Below are 17986 nucleotides of genomic sequence, written 5' to 3'. Positions count from 1 at the left end.
TACAGCTAGGTGAACAGTAGAGAGAGAGGGGGCTGTTCTTTACAGCTAGGTGAACAGTAGAGAGAGGGGGGCTGTTCTTTACAGTTAGGTGAACAGTAGAGAGGGGGGGTGGCTGTTCTTTACAGCTAGGTGAATAGTAGAGAGAGAGGGGGCTGTTCTTTACAGCTAGGTGAACAGTAGAGAGAGAGGGGGCTGTTCTTTACAGCTAGGTGAACATCAGAGAGAGGGGGGGGGCTGTTCTTTACAGCTTGGTGAACAGTAAACCTTCGTCTTCAGGCTAAACCTTCATCTCCTAACATGTAGGTTTACATGGTTTCTAGGTCTCACAGCAGATTGTAAATAACATAGAGATAGAAGGCGATCCATGTGACTTGGTGTGTACAATAGCTCACCTTTAACAGTTAAGGTACGACGCTGTAGAAGAATGATTTACTACTGAGCCAGTGTCCCAAATGGCACCCTATTCCCTACAAAGGGCACTACTTTTGACCAGAGTCCATAGGGTCCCATTTAGGCTGCAGCCCAGGTCAGATTTCCACTAAGAGGGTCTGTAGAGATTGTTTCATGTGATAAAAGTGAGAGAAGAAAGTGATGGTGGTGAAGTGGAAAATGCCGTGTGCTCGTCTGAATCCCCTTCTACTCTATGGGATATAATCCTCTTTTATGGAACGAAGAAAAGACTTTAAGAGCTTCCTGAGATAACACAGCTCCTTCCATCACCCAAAATAAACCTAGCGCGCAAAAAAACACTATGATCAGTGTGACCGTCGTATTGCAGTGTCTGGGACACCTTGACTTTAACACAGTTACACCACAACACACCGTACCTCTTAACCACATTACCTGGAGAAGAAGAGATCCTAATTATTATGGATGGAGAGATGCTGTTCTGTAATGGAGGAATGAAGTGGAGGGGGTTAGGTTACACTGAAACCTCCCCCGGCAGTGCTCTCTCTCTCTCTCTCTCTCTCTCTCTCTCTCTCTCTCAGTCTCTCTCTCTCTCTCTCTCTCTCTCTCTCTCTCTCTCTCTCTCTCTCTCTGTCTCTCTCTCTCAGTCTCTCTCTCTCAGTCTCTCTCTCTCAGTCTCTCTCTCTCAGTCTCTCTCTCTCAGTCTCTCTCTCTCAGTCTCTCTCTCTCAGTCTCTCTCAGTCTCTCTCAGTCTCTCTCTCTCAGTCTCTCTCAGTCTCTCTCTCTCTCTCTCTCTCTCTCTCTCTCTCTCTCTCTCTCTCTCTCTCTCTCTCTCTCTCTCTCTCTCTCTCTCTCAGTCTCTCTCTCTCAGTCTCTCTCTCCCTCAGTCTCTCCCTCCCTCCCTCCCTCCCTCCCTCCCTCCCTCCCTCCCTCCCTCCCTCCCTCTCTCTCTCTCTCTCTCTCTCCTCTCTCTCTCTCTCTCTCTCTCTCTCTCTCTCTCTCTCTCTCTCTCTCTCTGTCTCTCTCTCTCTCTCTCTCTCTCTGTCTCTCTCTCTCTCTCTCTCTGTCTCTCTGTCTCTCTCTCTCTCTGTGTAGGGGTTTTGTTGAGTTGTGTTTGATAGATAGGGTGTCTTGTGCTTCAGTCAGTCAGATCAATCATAGTTCGGACTCTGGCGAATTAATATTCTGATAACCCGTCTTGGTCGGTGTCCCGGTACCATATCCAGCCGTGTTGGTCATCTCCTGGGCTCCGCCGGGCCCCAGGTAGGGGCGGTGAGAGGGCATGGGCGAGGGGCTGGGGCTGGGGGTGCCTTTACTGAGGATGAAGCGGGACTCGTTCTCCTCCTCTAGGCCAGAGAGGTCCTTGGTCATGCCTTTACGGTAGGAGACGGACAGCTTGTTGGAGCCGTCAGAGACCAGGTTGAAGTGGCGGGCGATGAAGACGCAGGGGAGAGGAAGCATGGCAGCGATGATGAGGGAGTAGGCCACTCCCAGAGCCCACGGAGGGTAGGAGAGGAACTTCTCCGACGCCTAGTGTGGGGGGGGGGGGGGGGACAAGAGGAAGGAGAGAGGAGAGAGTGAGTGAATGTATTAAATAATTAAACATACATGTACTATCTAAACAATCATTGAACTGTCAGGAAAGTCTTAGAACAGAACATTTAAAAGGGCAAATGCACATCTGAAATACAAAGCAGATAGAAGGAGTAAGAAAGAGGATGGAAAAGAGAACGAGACAGAGAAGCTACCACGAGAGAGATGATTCACTGACCAGTTCCTCCACCCAGGCGTTGTACCCTGCAGGACTGATGGCCATCTCTATCACAGTGGCAATGATGAGCACGATGAGACAGGCAGGAGACACATACTTCCACATATAGAAATAGAAAGAGTAGGGTCTGAAACCCAACATGTCCTCTAGATCCTGCATGAACCTGAGAGAGAGAGAGCGGGGGGGGGGTGGAGAGGGAGGGAGGGAGGGAGGGAGGGAGAGAGGGAGAAAGAGAGGGAGAAAGAGAGAGAGAGGGAGGGAGAGAGAGAGAAGGAGAGAGACTCAGAGGGAGGGAGAGAGAGAGAGGGGGGAGGGGAGGGGGAGGGAGGGAGATTAAGGGTGGGGAAGAACAAAAACAAGTTTGAACACATTCATCATGATACAAATCTACAAATCCATTTGTTCATGGCTATAAAGTAATATGTAAGTGCCGTGTCATGTTATTTATCCAGTACCTCTTGGTGCCGTAGATCCAGGCCACAGATATATTCTCCAGTATAACCACCACAGTGAGAGGCAGGCCAGCTGAGTAGTCATCAAACATGGTCACAAAGTAGTTCCCTGAGCGCTGGACGAACAGCAGGCCGCAGAAGAACGCCACAATGCAACAACCAACTGAGAAGAGGAGGAGGAATAGGAGGAGGAGGAGGAAGACAGGAGGAGGAAGAGGAGGAGGAGGAAGAGAGAAGGAGGAAGAAGGAGGAGGAAGAGGAGGAATAAGGAGGAAGAGGAGGAAGAGAGAAGGAAGAGGAGGATGAGGAGGAGGAAGGAGGAAGAGGAGGAGGAGGAAGAGAGAAGGAGGAAGGAGGAAGAGGAGGAAGAGAGAAGGAGGAGGAGGAAGAGGAGGAGGAAGGAGGAAGAGGAGGAAGAGAGAAGGAGGAGGAGGATGAGGAGGAGTAAGGAGGAAGAGGAGGAGGAGGAAGAGAGAAGGAGTAAGGAGGAAGAGGAGGAAGAGAGAAGGAGGAGGCAGAAGAGGAGGAGGAAGGAGGACGAGGAGGAGGAGGAAGAGAGAAGGAGGAGGAGAGGAGGAAGAGAAGGAGGAGGAGGAAGAGGAGGAGGAAGAGGAGGAGGAGGAAGAGAGAAGGAGGAGGAGGATGATGAAGAGGAAGAGTACGGAGGAAGAGGAGGAAGAGAGAAGGAGGAGGAGGAAGAGGAGGAGGAAGGAGGAAGAGGAGGAGGAGGAAGAGAGAAGGAGGAGGAAGAGGAGGAAGAGAGAAGGAGGAGGAGGAAGAGGAGGAGGAAGGAGGAAGAGGAAGATGAGGAAGAGAGAAGGAGGAGGAGGAAGAGTAAGGAGGAAGAGGAGGAAGAGAGAAGGAGGAGAAATAGGAGGAAGAGAGAAGGAGGAGGAAGAGGAGGATACATGAATAATCATACATACAGACCACAAAAGAAGGCTACGATCCAACAGCCCACTGAGAGACGAAGGTCCACGCTCCATCAGATCCAGTATCACTATTCACACTGCCCTAACACATCTGGACAAGAGGGACACCTATGTGAGAATGCTGTTCATTGTCTACAGTTCAGCATTCAACATTATTGTTCCCTCCAAGGTCATCACCAAGCTCAGAGCTCTGGGTCTGGACACTACCCTCTGCAACTGGATCCTCTACACTGACTCTTAACACAGGAGCCCCCCCAGGGGTGTGTCCTCTGTCCTCTGCTGTACTCCCTTAGCCCCCCCCCCCCCCCCCCAGGGGTGTGTCCTCAGTCCTCTGCTGTACTCCCTTAGAGCCCCCCAGGGGTGTGTCCTCAGTCCTCTGCAGTAGAGAGAGTCAGTTCCTCAGCGTCCACATCACCGAGGACTGCAGTAGAGAGAGTCAGTTCCTCAGCGTCCACATCACCGAGGACTGCAGTAGAGAGAGTCAGTTCCTCAGCGTCCACATCACCGAGGACTGCAGTAGAGAGAGTCAGTTCCTCAGCGCCCACATCACCGAGGACTGCAGTAGAGAGAGTCAGTTCCTCTGCGTCCACATCACCGAGGACTGCAGTAGAGAGAGTCAGTTCCTCAGCGCCCACATCACCGAGGACTGCAGTAGAGGGAGTCAGTTCCTCAGCGTCCACATCACCGAGGACTGCAGTAGAGAGAGTCAGTTCCTCAGCGTCCACATCACCGAGGACTGCAGTAGAGAGAGTCAGTTCCTCAGCGCCCACATCACCGAGGACTGCAGTAGAGAGAGTCAGTTCCTCTGCGTCCACATCACCGAGGACTGCAGTAGAGAGAGTCAGTTCCTCAGCGCCCACATCACCGAGGACTGCAGTAGAGAGAGTCAGTTCCTCCACGTCCACATCACCGAGGACTGCAGTAGAGAGAGTCAGTTCCTCAGCGTCCACATCACCGAGGACTGCAGTAGAGAGAGTCAGTTCCTCAGCGTCCACATCACCGAGGACTGCAGTAGAGAGAGTCAGTTCCTCAGCGTCCACATCACCGAGGACTGCAGTAGAGAGAGTCAGTTCCTCCACGTCCACATCACAGAGGACTGCAGTAGAGAGAGTCAGTTCCTCAGCGTCCACATCACCGAGGACTGCAGTAGAGAGAGTCAGTTCCTCAGCGTCCACATCACCGAGGACTGCAGTAGAGAGAGTCAGTTCCTCTGCGTCCACATCACCGAGGACTGCAGTAGAGAGAGTCAGTTCCTCAGCGTCCACATCACCGAGGACTGCAGTAGAGGGAGTCAGTTCCTCAGCGTCCACATCACCGAGGACTGCAGAAGAGAGAGTCAGTTCCTCAGCGTCCACATCACCGAGGACTTAACATGGACCAACACCTCCACCACTCTGGTCAAGAGGCCACAACAGCGTCTCTACTTCCTATGGTGGCTGAAGAAATTCAGCATGCCATCCTCTCCAAATACTCCCGCTGCACTATCAAGAGCGTCCTGACCGGTTGCAACACAGCCTGGTACAGGAATTGCTCCGTCCACGACCCGAAAGGCCCTCCATCACTGGTACAGGAATTGCTCCGTCCATGACCCGAAAGGCCCTCCATCACTGGTACAGGAATTGCTCCGTCCATGACCCGAAAGGCCCTCCATCACTGGTACAGGAATTGCTCCGTCCATGACCCGAAAGGCCCTCCATCACTGGTACAGGAATTGCTCCGTCCATGACCCGAAAGGCCCTCCATCACTGGTACAGGAATTGCTCCGTCCACGACCCGAAAGGTCCTCCATCACTGGGATGTGCTTCCACCCATCCAGAGACCACAGGATGTTGGTGGCATTTTAATTGGGGAGGAGGGCTGGACCCCCCCCCCCCCCCGTCTCTACAAGCCATCAGACTGCTGAACATTTGAACTGGACTGACCACCTGCACTGATTCTCCACATCTTAACACACATGCATTCACTCATTCACTCACACACACACACACACCCACACACACCCACACACACCCACACACACACACCCACACACACCCACACACACACACCCACACACACCCACACACACCCACACACACACACACACACACACACACACACACACACACACACACACACACACACACACACACACACCCACCCACCCACACACCCACCCACCCACACACACACACACACACACACACACACACACACACACACACACACACACACACACACACACACACACACACACACACACACACACACACACACACACACATTAATGCTACCCACACATCACAACTGCTGCTACCAGTCTCTTATTATGATGGCTAAATACTGCACAATTTAAACACATTTCCCCCAATCTCCCTTTCCCTAAAACATGTGTAGATATTCTGTTCTATAAATTGTGCCTTCCTGTATTATACTGATGCTACAATGTTTATTATTTTCTACTGAGACATTTACTTTATGTTCCTGTTCTTATCTTTAATTAGTTATTATTGTTGTTGCATTGTTCTATAAGGAACCTATAAGTAAGCATTTCATTGGACGATGTATACCGTGTGTATCCTGTACATATGACTAATAATTTATTTTACATTTTAAATGTATTTATTTACCTATTTAACTAGGCAAGTCAGTTAAGAACAAATTCTTATTTACAATGAAGGCCTACCGGGGAATAGTGGGTTAACTGCCTTGTTCAGGGGCAGTACGACATATTTTTACCTTGTCAGCTCCGGGATTCGATCCAGCAACCTTTTTTTACTGGCCCAACGCTCTAACCACTAGGATAAAACAAATGAAACTTGAATAGTTGAGAGGAAAGATATTAGACTGATTAGGCTGATTATGTGACTACATCTCTAATGCTTAACCAATGCAAAGTAAGGCATTGCTTCTTTCAACAGCCATTGGCTGATGCCAAAAGACCTTTGACTAATGACTGATAAATAATCAATCTATCGATACCAATCAAACAACCAACCAATCAATAGAAGCCTCACCACAGAGGAACTCCTTGCGTATCTTGGGGAAGGCGTCTAGTACAGGTGTGGTGATCCCTGTCATGGTGCCGATCATGGACCCCAGCCCCAGGTTAATCAGCATGAAGAAGAACATGACAGACCAGAAGGGAGAGGCAGGGAAGTGGGTCATAGCCTCAGTGAAGGCAATGAAGGCCAGGCCTGTACCCTGCACTGCCTGGAGAAAGAGAGAGAGAGACAGAGGTAGAGAGAGAGAGAGGTGAGAGAGAGGTAGAGAGAGCGAGAGAGAGAGAGAGGTAGAGAGAGCGAGAGAGAGAGAGAGGTAGAGAGAGCAAGAGAGAGAGAGAGAGAGAGAGGTAGAGAAAGAGAGGTAGAGAGAGAGAGGTAGAGAGAGAGAGGTAGAGAGAAAGAGAGAGAGAGAGAGAGAGAGATAGAGAAAGAGAGAGGTAGAGAGAGAGGTAGAGAGAGAGAGGTAGAGAGAGAGAGGTAGAGAGAAAGAGAGAGAGAGCGAGAGAGAGAGAGACAGAGAGAGGTAGAGAAAGAGAGGTAGAGAGAGAGAGAGACAGAGAGAAAGAGAGAGAGGTAGAGAGAGAGAGAGAAAGAGAGGTAAATCTACAGATATGTTTTATGTAGGGTAGAGTGGGGTAAGTTGAGCCATATTTGACATTCAGCATCACTCCGTCAAGCGGTATTCTTTCTAACAGAGATAATCACATATATTTCAGGATGTTTTTTTATCCCTTGAAATAATAATGTAAACATGACAGTTTATTGTGCCAGTTTTGAAAACATAGCTTGTCCAAAAAAAGTGGTCTCCTGGCACAATTTACCCCGGGTATGGGGTAAGTTGAGCCGCGGTAAATTGAGCCTCGGGACAGTGTAAGATAAGCCTTGAAATATTACCACTACTTTTTTTAAATCATGTCAATCTTAATTTACCAAACACAATTCAACACAATCACAATACTTTTGGGTCTTTTAGTCACTGTAAGCATATTTTAACACAGGCTTAACACCTAGTAAACACTGTGTACTTTTTAAAACACTTTTAACATAGGCTATGCCCTGTTGTTACCATATTATCTGCATGATAATGCCTTGCATTTCGCCTGGGAAGAAAACGTTTCAATTTGCTCAACTTGCCATTGGCTCAAGCATTGGCTCAACTTACCCCATGGCCATCGGCTCAACTTACCCCATGGCCATCTGCTCAACTTACACCATGGCCATCGGCTCAACTTACCCCCATGGCCATCGGCTCAACTTACCCCATGGCCATTTGCTCAACTTACCCCATGGCCATTTGCTCAACTTACCCCCATGGCCATCGGCTCAACTTACCCCATGGCCATCGGCTCAACTTACCCCCATGGCCAACGGCTCAACTTACCCCATGACCATCGGCTCAACTTACCCCATGACCATCGGCTCAACTTACCCCCATGGCCAACGGCTCAACTTACCCCATGGCCAACGGCTCAACTTACCCCATGGCCATCGGCTCAACTTACCCCATGGCCATCGGCTCAACTTACCCCATGGCCATCGGCTCAACTTACCCCATGGCCATCGGCTCAACTTACCCCATGGCCATCGGCTCAACTTACCCCATGGCCATCGGCTCAACTTACCCGATGGCCAACGGCTGAACTTACCCCATGGCCATCGGCTCAACTTACCCCATGACCATCGGCTCAACTTACCCCCATGGCCAACGGCTCAACTTACCCCATGGCCAACGGCTCAACTTACCCCATGGCCATCGGCTCAACTTACCCCATGGCCATCGGCTCAACTTACCCCATGGCCATCAGCTCAACTTACCCCATGGCCATCGGCTCAACTTACCCCATGGCCATCGGCTCAACTTACCCGATGGCCAACGGCTGAACTTACCCCATGGCCATCGGCTCAACTTACCCCATGACCATCGGCTCAACTTACCCCCATGGCCAACGGCTCAACTTACCCCATGGCCAACGGCTCAACTTACCCCATGGCCAACGGCTCAACTTACCCCATGGCCATCGGCTCAACTTACCCCATGGCCATCGGCTCAACTTACCCCATGGCCATCGGCTCAACTTACCCCATGGCCATCAGCTCAACTTACCCCATGGCCATCGGCTCAACTTACCCCATGGCCATCGGCTCAACTTACCCCATGGCCATCAGCTCAACTTACCCGATGGCCAACGGCTGAACTTACCCCATGGCCATCGGCTCAACTTACCCCATGACCATCGGCTCAACTTACCCCATGGCCATTGGCTCAACTTACCCCATGGCCAACGGCTCAACTTACCCCATGGCCAACGGCTCAACTTACCCCATGGCCAACGGCTCAACTTACCCCATGGCCAACGGCTCAACTTACCCGATGGCCAACATACCTTGTTGAGTTCGTCCTCCAGTAAACGGGGGTCCAGACCCAACATACCTTGTTGAGTTCGTCCTCCAGTAAACGGGGGTCCAGACCCAACATACCTTGTTGAGTTCGTCCTCCAGTAAACGGGGGTCCAGACCCAACATACCTTGTTGAGTTCGTCCTCCAGTAAACGGGGGTCCAGACCCAACATACCTTGTTGAGTTCGTCCTCCAGTAAACGGGGGTCCAGACCCAACATACCTTGTTGAGTTCGTCCTCCAGTAAACGGGGGTCCAGACCCAACATACCTTGTTGAGTTCGTCCTCCAGTAAACGGGGGTCCAGACCCAACATACCTTGTTGAGTTCGTCCTCCAGTAAACAGGGGTCCAGTCCAAGCTGATCGAAGCTGTCCTCCCTGACAGTCTTGATCACTCCATACATCTCCTGATAGTCCACAGCTGACAGGTGAGAGAAGTTGACGTGGGGAGGGATCAGCTCAAGACTCAACACACCTGACTTAAGGTAACCTAGGATCTTCTCTGCATTCCTGTAGACAGGAGGAGAGAGGAGAGGAGGGTAAGGTTAGTACCGAAAGAAGAACCTCATCTATTCTACAATGACAATATGCGATTGGTTCTGCTATTTGAGTTTGATTCAATCATTTGAGTTTGGTTGAATTCTCTGTTGACAAGAGTGAGATCGGAATTCAAACAGACACAGATTAACGATCTGTGCACTTTACTTTGAAGTGGTTTTATGCCTGAGCCAACATCTGCAGTGTTTACAGAGATCACCATCTCAGCCGACGTCTGGTGGATTATTTCTCAAAGTTTATTACTGTGCCCAGGTCATTAGTCCTGCGTTGGATTGAATCCTGGCCTTTAAGCTTTTTACAATTACTGTGCACTGCAAAACAGACATAAATTGTCCCATAATGGATTCAAACGTAAAGATAAGATGAACGACTGAGTGGAGAGCAGATTTACTCCAACGACACATAATAATATATCAGGATTATACAGCAGATATACTCCAACGACACATAATAATAAATCAGGATTATACAGCAGATTTACTCCAACGACACATAATAATAAATCAGGATTATAGAGCAGATTTACTCCAACGACACATAATAATAAATCAGGATTATACAGCAGATTTACTCCAACGACACATAATAATAAATCTGGATTATACAGCAGATTTACTCCAACGACACATAATAATAAATCAGGATTATACAGCAGATTTAATCCAACGACACATAATAATAAATCAGGATTATACAGCAGATTTAATCCAACGACACATAATAATTAATCAGGATTATATAGCAGATTTAATCCAACGACACATAATAATAAATCAGGATTAAACAGCAGATTTACTTCAACGACACATAATAATAAATCAGGATTATACAGCAGATTTACTCCAACCACACATAATAATAAATCAGGATTATATAGCAGATTTACTCCAACGACACATAATAATAAATCAGGATTATACAGCAAATTTAATCCAACGACACATAATAATAAATCAGGATTATACAGCAGATTTAATCCAACGACACATAATAATAAATCAGGATTATACAGCAGATTTAATCCAACGACACATAATAATTAATCAGGATTATATAGCAGATTTAATCCAACGACACATAATAATAAATCAGGATTAAACAGCAGATTTACTTCAACGACACATAATAATAAATCAGGATTATACAGCAGATTTACTCCAACAACACATAATAATAAATCAGGATTATATAGCAGATTTACTCCAACGACACATAATAATAAATCAGGATTATACAGCAAATTTAATCCAACGACACATAATAATAAATCAGGATTATACAGCAGATTTAATCCAACGACACATAATAATAAATCAGGATTATACAGCAGATTTAATCCAACGACACATAATAATTAATCAGGATTATATAGCAGATTTAATCCAACGACACATAATAATAAATCAGGATTAAACAGCAGATTTACTTCAACGACACATAATAATAAATCAGGATTATACAGCAGATTTACTCCAACGACACATAATAATAAATCAGGATTATATAGCAGATTTACTCCAACGACACATAATAATAAATCAGGATTATACAGCAAATTTAATCCAACGACACATAATAATAAATCAGGATTATACAGCAGATTTAATCCAACGACACATAATAATAAATCAGGATTATACAGCAGATTTAATCCAACGACACATAATAATTAATCAGGATTATATAGCAGATTTAATCCAACGACACATAATAATAAATCAGGATTAAACAGCAGATTTACTTCAACGACACATAATAATAAATCAGGATTATACAGCAGATTTACTCCAACAACACATAATAATAAATCAGGATTATATAGCAGATTTACTCCAACGACACATAATAATAAATCAGGATTATACAGCAAATTTAATCCAACGACACATAATAATAAATCAGGATTATACAGCAGATTTACTCCAACAACACATAATAATAAATCAGGATTATATAGCAGATTTACTCCAGCACAAACAGATCTGGGATCAGTAGACAACACAAACAGATCTGAGATCAGAAGACAGCACAAACAGATCTGGGATCAGTAGACAACACAAACAGATCTGGGATCAGAAGACAGCACAAACAGATCTGGGATCAGTAGACAACACAAACAGATCTGGGATCAGAAGACAGCACAAACAGATCTGAGATCAGAAGACAACACAAACAGATCTGGGATCAGAAGACAGCACAAACAGATCTGGAATCAGAAGACAGCACAAACAGATCTGGGATCAGAAGACAGCACAAACAGATCTGGGATCAGTAGACAACACAAACAGATCTGAGATCAGAAGACAGCACAAACAGATCTGGGATCAGTAGACAACACAAACAGATCTGGGATCAGAAGACAGCACAAACAGATCTGAGATCAGAAGACAACACAAACAGATCTGGGATCAGAAGACAGCACAAACAGATCTGGAATCAGAAGACAGCACAAACAGATCTGGGATCAGAAGACAGCACAAACAGATCTGGGATCAGAAGACAGCACAAACAGATCTGGGATCAGAAGACAGCACAAATAGATCTGGGACCAGAAGACAACACAAAAAGATCTTGCACCAGGCTAGATATACTCACTCCACAACACATTTCTCGTTCATGATGTTGGCCTTGAACCCCAGCACGGCGAACACCACCAACGTAGCCAGGATGGAGGTGATGAAGTTGATGATAGAGACCAGCGCTGCGTCAAAGTGACAGTTGTTGTCCCGCTTGTTGTAGCTGGAGAAGGCTATGACCCCTCCGAACCCAAGGCCCAGAGCGAAGAACACCTGGGTGGCTGCCTCCCTCCAAACCTGGGGCTCCAGCATCTTCTCCAACTGGGGGTAAGAGGTCAAAAATAAAGTAGGTTTTATTGTCACGTACACCAGAAATGTGCAGTTTTACAGGGTCAGCCATAGTAGCACAGCACCCCTGGAGCAAATTAGGGTTAAGTGACTTGCTCAAGGGCACATCAACAGATTTTTGATGTTGTTGGCGCAGGTATTCAAACCAGCAACCTTTCAGTTACTGATCCAACGCTCTAACCAATAGGCTACCTGCCGCCCATTTGAGGTTAGAGGTCAGGGGGTAGATGGGGCAAAGGTCAACAACTTAATGCTCCACACACAATCATGCTCTAATAGACATTTCTGGCAAATGTCTACCTTCAGAGGAAAAATACATCAGTCAGCCTGTAGAGGGCGACAACAACCCTCTACAAAAATAAAATAAAATAAAAATCATATTTTCCGTCGAAGTGAATACTAATGACATACAGTAAATGAAGGATACGGTACAGTACAGAGGCTCTGAATCCATTAATTAATGGTAGTTGAGTGTCCTTCATATAAAGCATAACCCTAATCCACATTATAAATCAAGGATGAGGAACAAAATACCGCAGGACAAACACTGCACTGCGACTAGAGTTTCCTATCCCTACATAGAATCCAGTCCAGACAGACAAACAGACACTGCCATATCAGGAAACATGTGTCTCCTCTCAGTATGTGGGCTCTGTAACAATATTCTCTTCTGTCTCCAGGCTGAGTCTGTGATTACATAACCGCGTGTTTGAGACTGAGGTTAACGTGTCAGACTGAGGTTAACGTGTCAGACTGAGGTTAGCGTGTTTGAGACTGAGGTTAACGTGTCAGACTGAGGTTAACGTGTCAGACTGAGGTTAACGTGTCAGACTGAGGTTAACGTGTCAGACTGAGGTTATCGTGTCAGACTGAGGTTATCGTGTCAGACTGAGGTTAACGTGTCAGACTGAGGTTATCGTGTCAGACTGAGGTTAGCGTGTCAGACTGAGGTTAGTGTGTCAGACTGAGGTTATCGTGTCAGACTTAGGTTAACGTGTCAGACTGAGGTTAACGTGTCAGACTGAGGTTAACGTGTCAGACTGAGGTTAGCGTGTCAGACTGAGGTTAGTGTGTCAGACTGAGGTTAGTGTGTCAGACTGAGGTTAGTCTGTGTGTTATATTTTATAATGAACACATTAAACTTTGGGGCTGTAATTCTCAGAACCACAGATGAAGGATGGTGTGTGTGTGTGTGTGTGTGTGTGTGTGTGTGTGTGTGTACCTTTGGAGTGTGTGTGTACCTTTGGAGTGTGTGTGTGTGTGTGTGTGTGTGTGTACCTTTGGAGTGAACATGTGAGCGATGCCGTCAACAGATCCTTTGAGCATCAGGCCTCTGACGAGGAAACAGATCAACACCACGTAGGGGAAGAGAGAGCTGAAGTACATCACCTGAGGGGAGAGAACACACACACACGTACACACACACACACACACACACATGCGCAAATGCACACACACATGTGCAAGCAGGCGCACACACACACACACACACACACACACACACACACACACACACACACACACACACACACACACACGCACACACACGCACACACACACACACACAAACTGTTATCATGAAGTATATGACCTGAGGGGGGGGCGACAGACAGAGGACGATACACACGTCACACTGTTACCATGGACACTACCACACTTCTGTGAATGTCTTTGGCCTTGCTACCCTAATGGGATTATGACAGAGTCCCATGTTTTAAAGTTTGCTTTCAAAAGGGCACCCTATCTCCAATATAGTGCACTTCTTTTGACCAGGGCCACTGGAAACAGGTAGTGTACTTCTTTTGACCAGGACCACTGGAAACAAGTATATAGAGAATAAGGTGCCATTAGGAACTCAGACAGAGTGTGTCAGATCTTGTCAATGTCTCTTATGTATTTCCCTATTCCACAATGTCTCTAATGTATTTCCCTATTCCACAATGTCTCTTATGTATTTCCCTACTCCACAAAGTCTCTTATGTATTTCCCTATTCCACAATGTCTCTTATGTATTTCCCTATTCCACAATGTCTCTAATGTATTTCCCTATTCCACAATGTCTCTAATGTATTTCCCTATTCCACAATGTCTCTTATGTATTTCCCTATTCCACAATGTATCTTATGTATTTCCCTATTCCACAATGTCTCTTATGTATTTCCCTATTCCACAATGTATCTTATGTATTTCCCTATTCCACAATGTCTCTTATGTATTTCCCTATTCCACAATGTCTCTTATGTATTTCCCTATTCCACAATGTCCCTTATGTATTTCCCTATTCCACAAAGTCTCTTATGTATTTCCCTATTCCACAATGTCCCTTATGTATTTCCCTATTCCACAATGTCTCTTATGTATTTCCCTATTCCACAATGTCCCTTATGTATTTCCCTATTCCACAAAGTCTCTTATGTATTTCCCTATTCCACAATGTCTCTTATGTATTTCCCTATTCCACAAAGTCTCTTATGTATTTCCCTATTCCACAAAGTCTCTTATGTATTTCCCTATTCCACAAAGTCTCTTATGTATTTCCCTATTCCACAATGTCTCTTATGTATTTCCCTATTCCACAAAGTCTCTTATGTATTTCCCTATTCCACAATGTCTCTTATGTATTTCCCTATTCCACAATGTCTCTTATGTATTTCCCTATTCCACAACGTCTCTTATGTATTTCCCTATTCCACAATGTCTCTTATGTATTTCCCTATTCCACAAAGTCTCTTATGTATTTCCCTATTCCACACAGTCTCTTATGTATTTCCCTATTCCACAATGTCTCTTATGTATTTCCCTATTCCACAATGTCTCTTATGTATTTCCCTATTCCACAATGTCTCTTATGTATTTCCCTATTCCACAATGTCTCTTATGTATTTCCCTATTCCACAAAGTCTCTTATGTATTTCCCTATTCCACAAAGTCTCTTATGTATTTCCGTATTCCACAATGTCTCTTATGTATTTCCCTATTCCACAATGTCTCTTATGTATTTCCCTATTCCACAATGTCTCTTCTGTATTTCCCTATTCCACAATGTCCCTTATGTATTTCCCTATTCCACAAAGTCTCTTATGTATTTCCCTATTCCACAATGTCTCTTATGTATTTCCCTATTCCACAATGTCTCTTATGTATTTCCCTATTCCACAATGTCCCTTATGTATTTCCCTATTCCACAAAGTCTCTTATGTATTTCCCTATTCCACAATGTCTCTTATGTATTTCCCTATTCCACAAAGTCTCTTATGTATTTCCCTATTCCACAAAGTCTCTTATGTATTTCCCTATTCCACAATGTCTCTTATGTATTTCCCTATTCCACAATGTCTCTTATGTATTTCCCTATTCCACAAAGTCTCTTATGTATTTCCCTATTCCACAATGTCTCTTATGTATTTCCCTATTCCACAATGTCTCTTATGTATTTCCCTATTCCACAACGTCTCTTATGTATTTCCCTATTCCACAATGTCTCTTATGTATTTCCCTATTCCACAAAGTCTCTTATGTATTTCCCTATTCCACAATGTCTCTTATGTATTTCCCTATTCCACAATGTCTCTTATGTATTTCCCTATTCCACAATGTCTCAATTTCCCTATTCCACAATGTCTCTTATGTATTTCCCTATTCCACAATGTCCCTTATGTATTTCCTTATTCCACAAAGTCTCTTATGTATTTCCCTATTCCACAATGTCTCTTATGTATTTCCCTATTCCACAATGTCTCTTATGTATTTCCCTATTCCACAATGTCTCTTATGTATTTCCCTATTCCACAATGTCTCTTATGTATTTCCCTATTCCACAATGTCTCTTATGTATTTCCCTATTCCACAATGTCTCTTATGTATTTCCCTATTCCACAATGTATCTTATGTATTTCCCTATTCCACACAGTCTCTTATGTATTTCCCTATTCCACAATGTCTCTTATGCATTTCCCTATTCCACAATGTCTCTTATGTATTTCCCTATTCCACAATGTCTCTTATGTATTTCCCTATTCCACAATGTCTCTTATGTATTTCCCTATTCCACAAAGTCTCTTATGTATTTCCCTATTCCACAAAGTCTCTTATGTATTTCCCTATTCCACAATGTCCCTTATTTATTTCCCTATTCCACAATGTCTCTTATGTATTTCCCTATTCCACAATGTCCCTTATGTATTTCCCTATTCCACAAAGTCTCTTATGTATTTCCCTATTCCACAAAGTCTCTTATGTATTTCCCTATTCCACAATGTCCCTTATGTATTTCCCTATTCCACAAAGTCTCTTATGTATTTCCCTATTCCACAATGTCTCTTATGTATTTCCCTATTCCACAATGTCTCTTATGTATTTCCCTATTCCACAATGTCTCTTATGTATTTCCCTATTCCACAATGTCTCTTATGTATTTCCCTATTCCACAATGTCTCTTATGTATTTCCCTATTCCACAAAGTCTCTTATGTATTTCCCTATTCCACAATGTCTCTTATGTATTTCCCTATTCCACAATGTCCCTTATGTATTTCCCTATTCCACAAAGTCTCTTATGTATTTCCCTATTCCACAAAGTCTATTATGTATTTCCCTATTCCACAATGTCCCTTATGTATTTCCCTATTCCACAAAGTCTCTTATGTATTTCCCTATTCCACAATGTCTCTTATGTATTTCCCTATTCCACAATGTTTCTTATGTATTTCCCTATTCCACAATGTCTCTTATGTATTTCCCTATTCCACAATGTCTCTTATGTATTTCCTATTCCACAATGTCTCTTATGTATTTCCCTATTCCACAATGTCCCTTATGTATTTCCCTATTCCACAATGTCTCTTATGTATTTCCCTGTTCCACAATGTCTCTTATGTATTTCCCTATTCCACAAAGTCTCTTATGTATTTCCCTATTCCACAATGTCTCTTATGTATTTCCCTATTCCACAATGTCTCTTATGTATTTCCCTATTCCACAATGTCTCTTATGTATTTCCCTATTCCACAACGCCTCTTATGTATTTCCCTATTCCACAATGTCTCTTATGTATTTCCCTATTCCACAACGCCTCTTATGTATTTCCCTATTCCACAATGTCTCTTATGTATTTCCCTATTCCACAATGTCTCTTATGTATTTCCCTATTCCACAATGTCTCTTATGTATTTCCCTATTCCACAATGTCTCTTATGTATTTCCCTATTCCACAAAGTCTCTTATGTATTTCCCTATTCCACAAAGTCTCTTATGTATTTCCCTATTCCACAATGTCCCTTATTTATTTCCCTATTTCACAATGTATCTTATGTATTTCCCTATTCCACAATGTCTCTTATGTATTTCCCTATTCCACAATGTCTCTTATGTATTTCCCTATTCCACAATGTCTCTTATGTATTTCCCTATTCCACAATGTCTCTTATGTATTTCCCTATTCCACAATGTCCCTTATGTATTTCCCTATTCCACAAAGTCTCTTATGTATTTCCCTATTCCACAATGTCCCTTATGTATTTCCCTATTCCACAATGTCTCTTATGTATTTCCCTATTCCACAATGTCCCTTATGTATTTCCCTATTCCACAAAGTCTCTTATGTATTTCCCTATTCCACAATGT

The 17986-nt window shown here is 44.5% G+C and overlaps 1 protein-coding gene across 1 annotated transcript in view; it reads right to left on the bottom strand.

The window, feature by feature from the left end:
• Positions 1 to 1462: 1462 nt before the first annotated feature.
• The window catches only part of LOC139557885 (sodium-dependent neutral amino acid transporter SLC6A17-like), a 74243-nt gene continuing 57719 nt past the window's right edge, over positions 1463 to 17986 (bottom strand). The window contains exons 6-12 of the mRNA XM_071373171.1: positions 13644 to 13754; positions 12097 to 12338; positions 9261 to 9453; positions 6560 to 6755; positions 2635 to 2794; positions 2180 to 2342; positions 1463 to 1938 (exon numbers count right to left, since the gene is read on the bottom strand). Of these exons, the coding sequence (XP_071229272.1) occupies positions 1564 to 1938; positions 2180 to 2342; positions 2635 to 2794; positions 6560 to 6755; positions 9261 to 9453; positions 12097 to 12338; positions 13644 to 13754 (1440 nt within the window). The 3' untranslated portion in view covers positions 1463 to 1563. The remainder of the gene's footprint in view (positions 1939 to 2179; positions 2343 to 2634; positions 2795 to 6559; positions 6756 to 9260; positions 9454 to 12096; positions 12339 to 13643; positions 13755 to 17986) is intronic.

This window comes from Salvelinus alpinus, chromosome 28 (assembly GCF_045679555.1).
Source record: "Salvelinus alpinus chromosome 28, SLU_Salpinus.1, whole genome shotgun sequence".
NCBI classification, from domain to species: Eukaryota; Metazoa; Chordata; class Actinopteri; order Salmoniformes; family Salmonidae; genus Salvelinus; species Salvelinus alpinus.
Note: the sequence above shows the minus strand (reverse complement) of the source record. Positions and strands in the feature narration are given on the sequence as shown.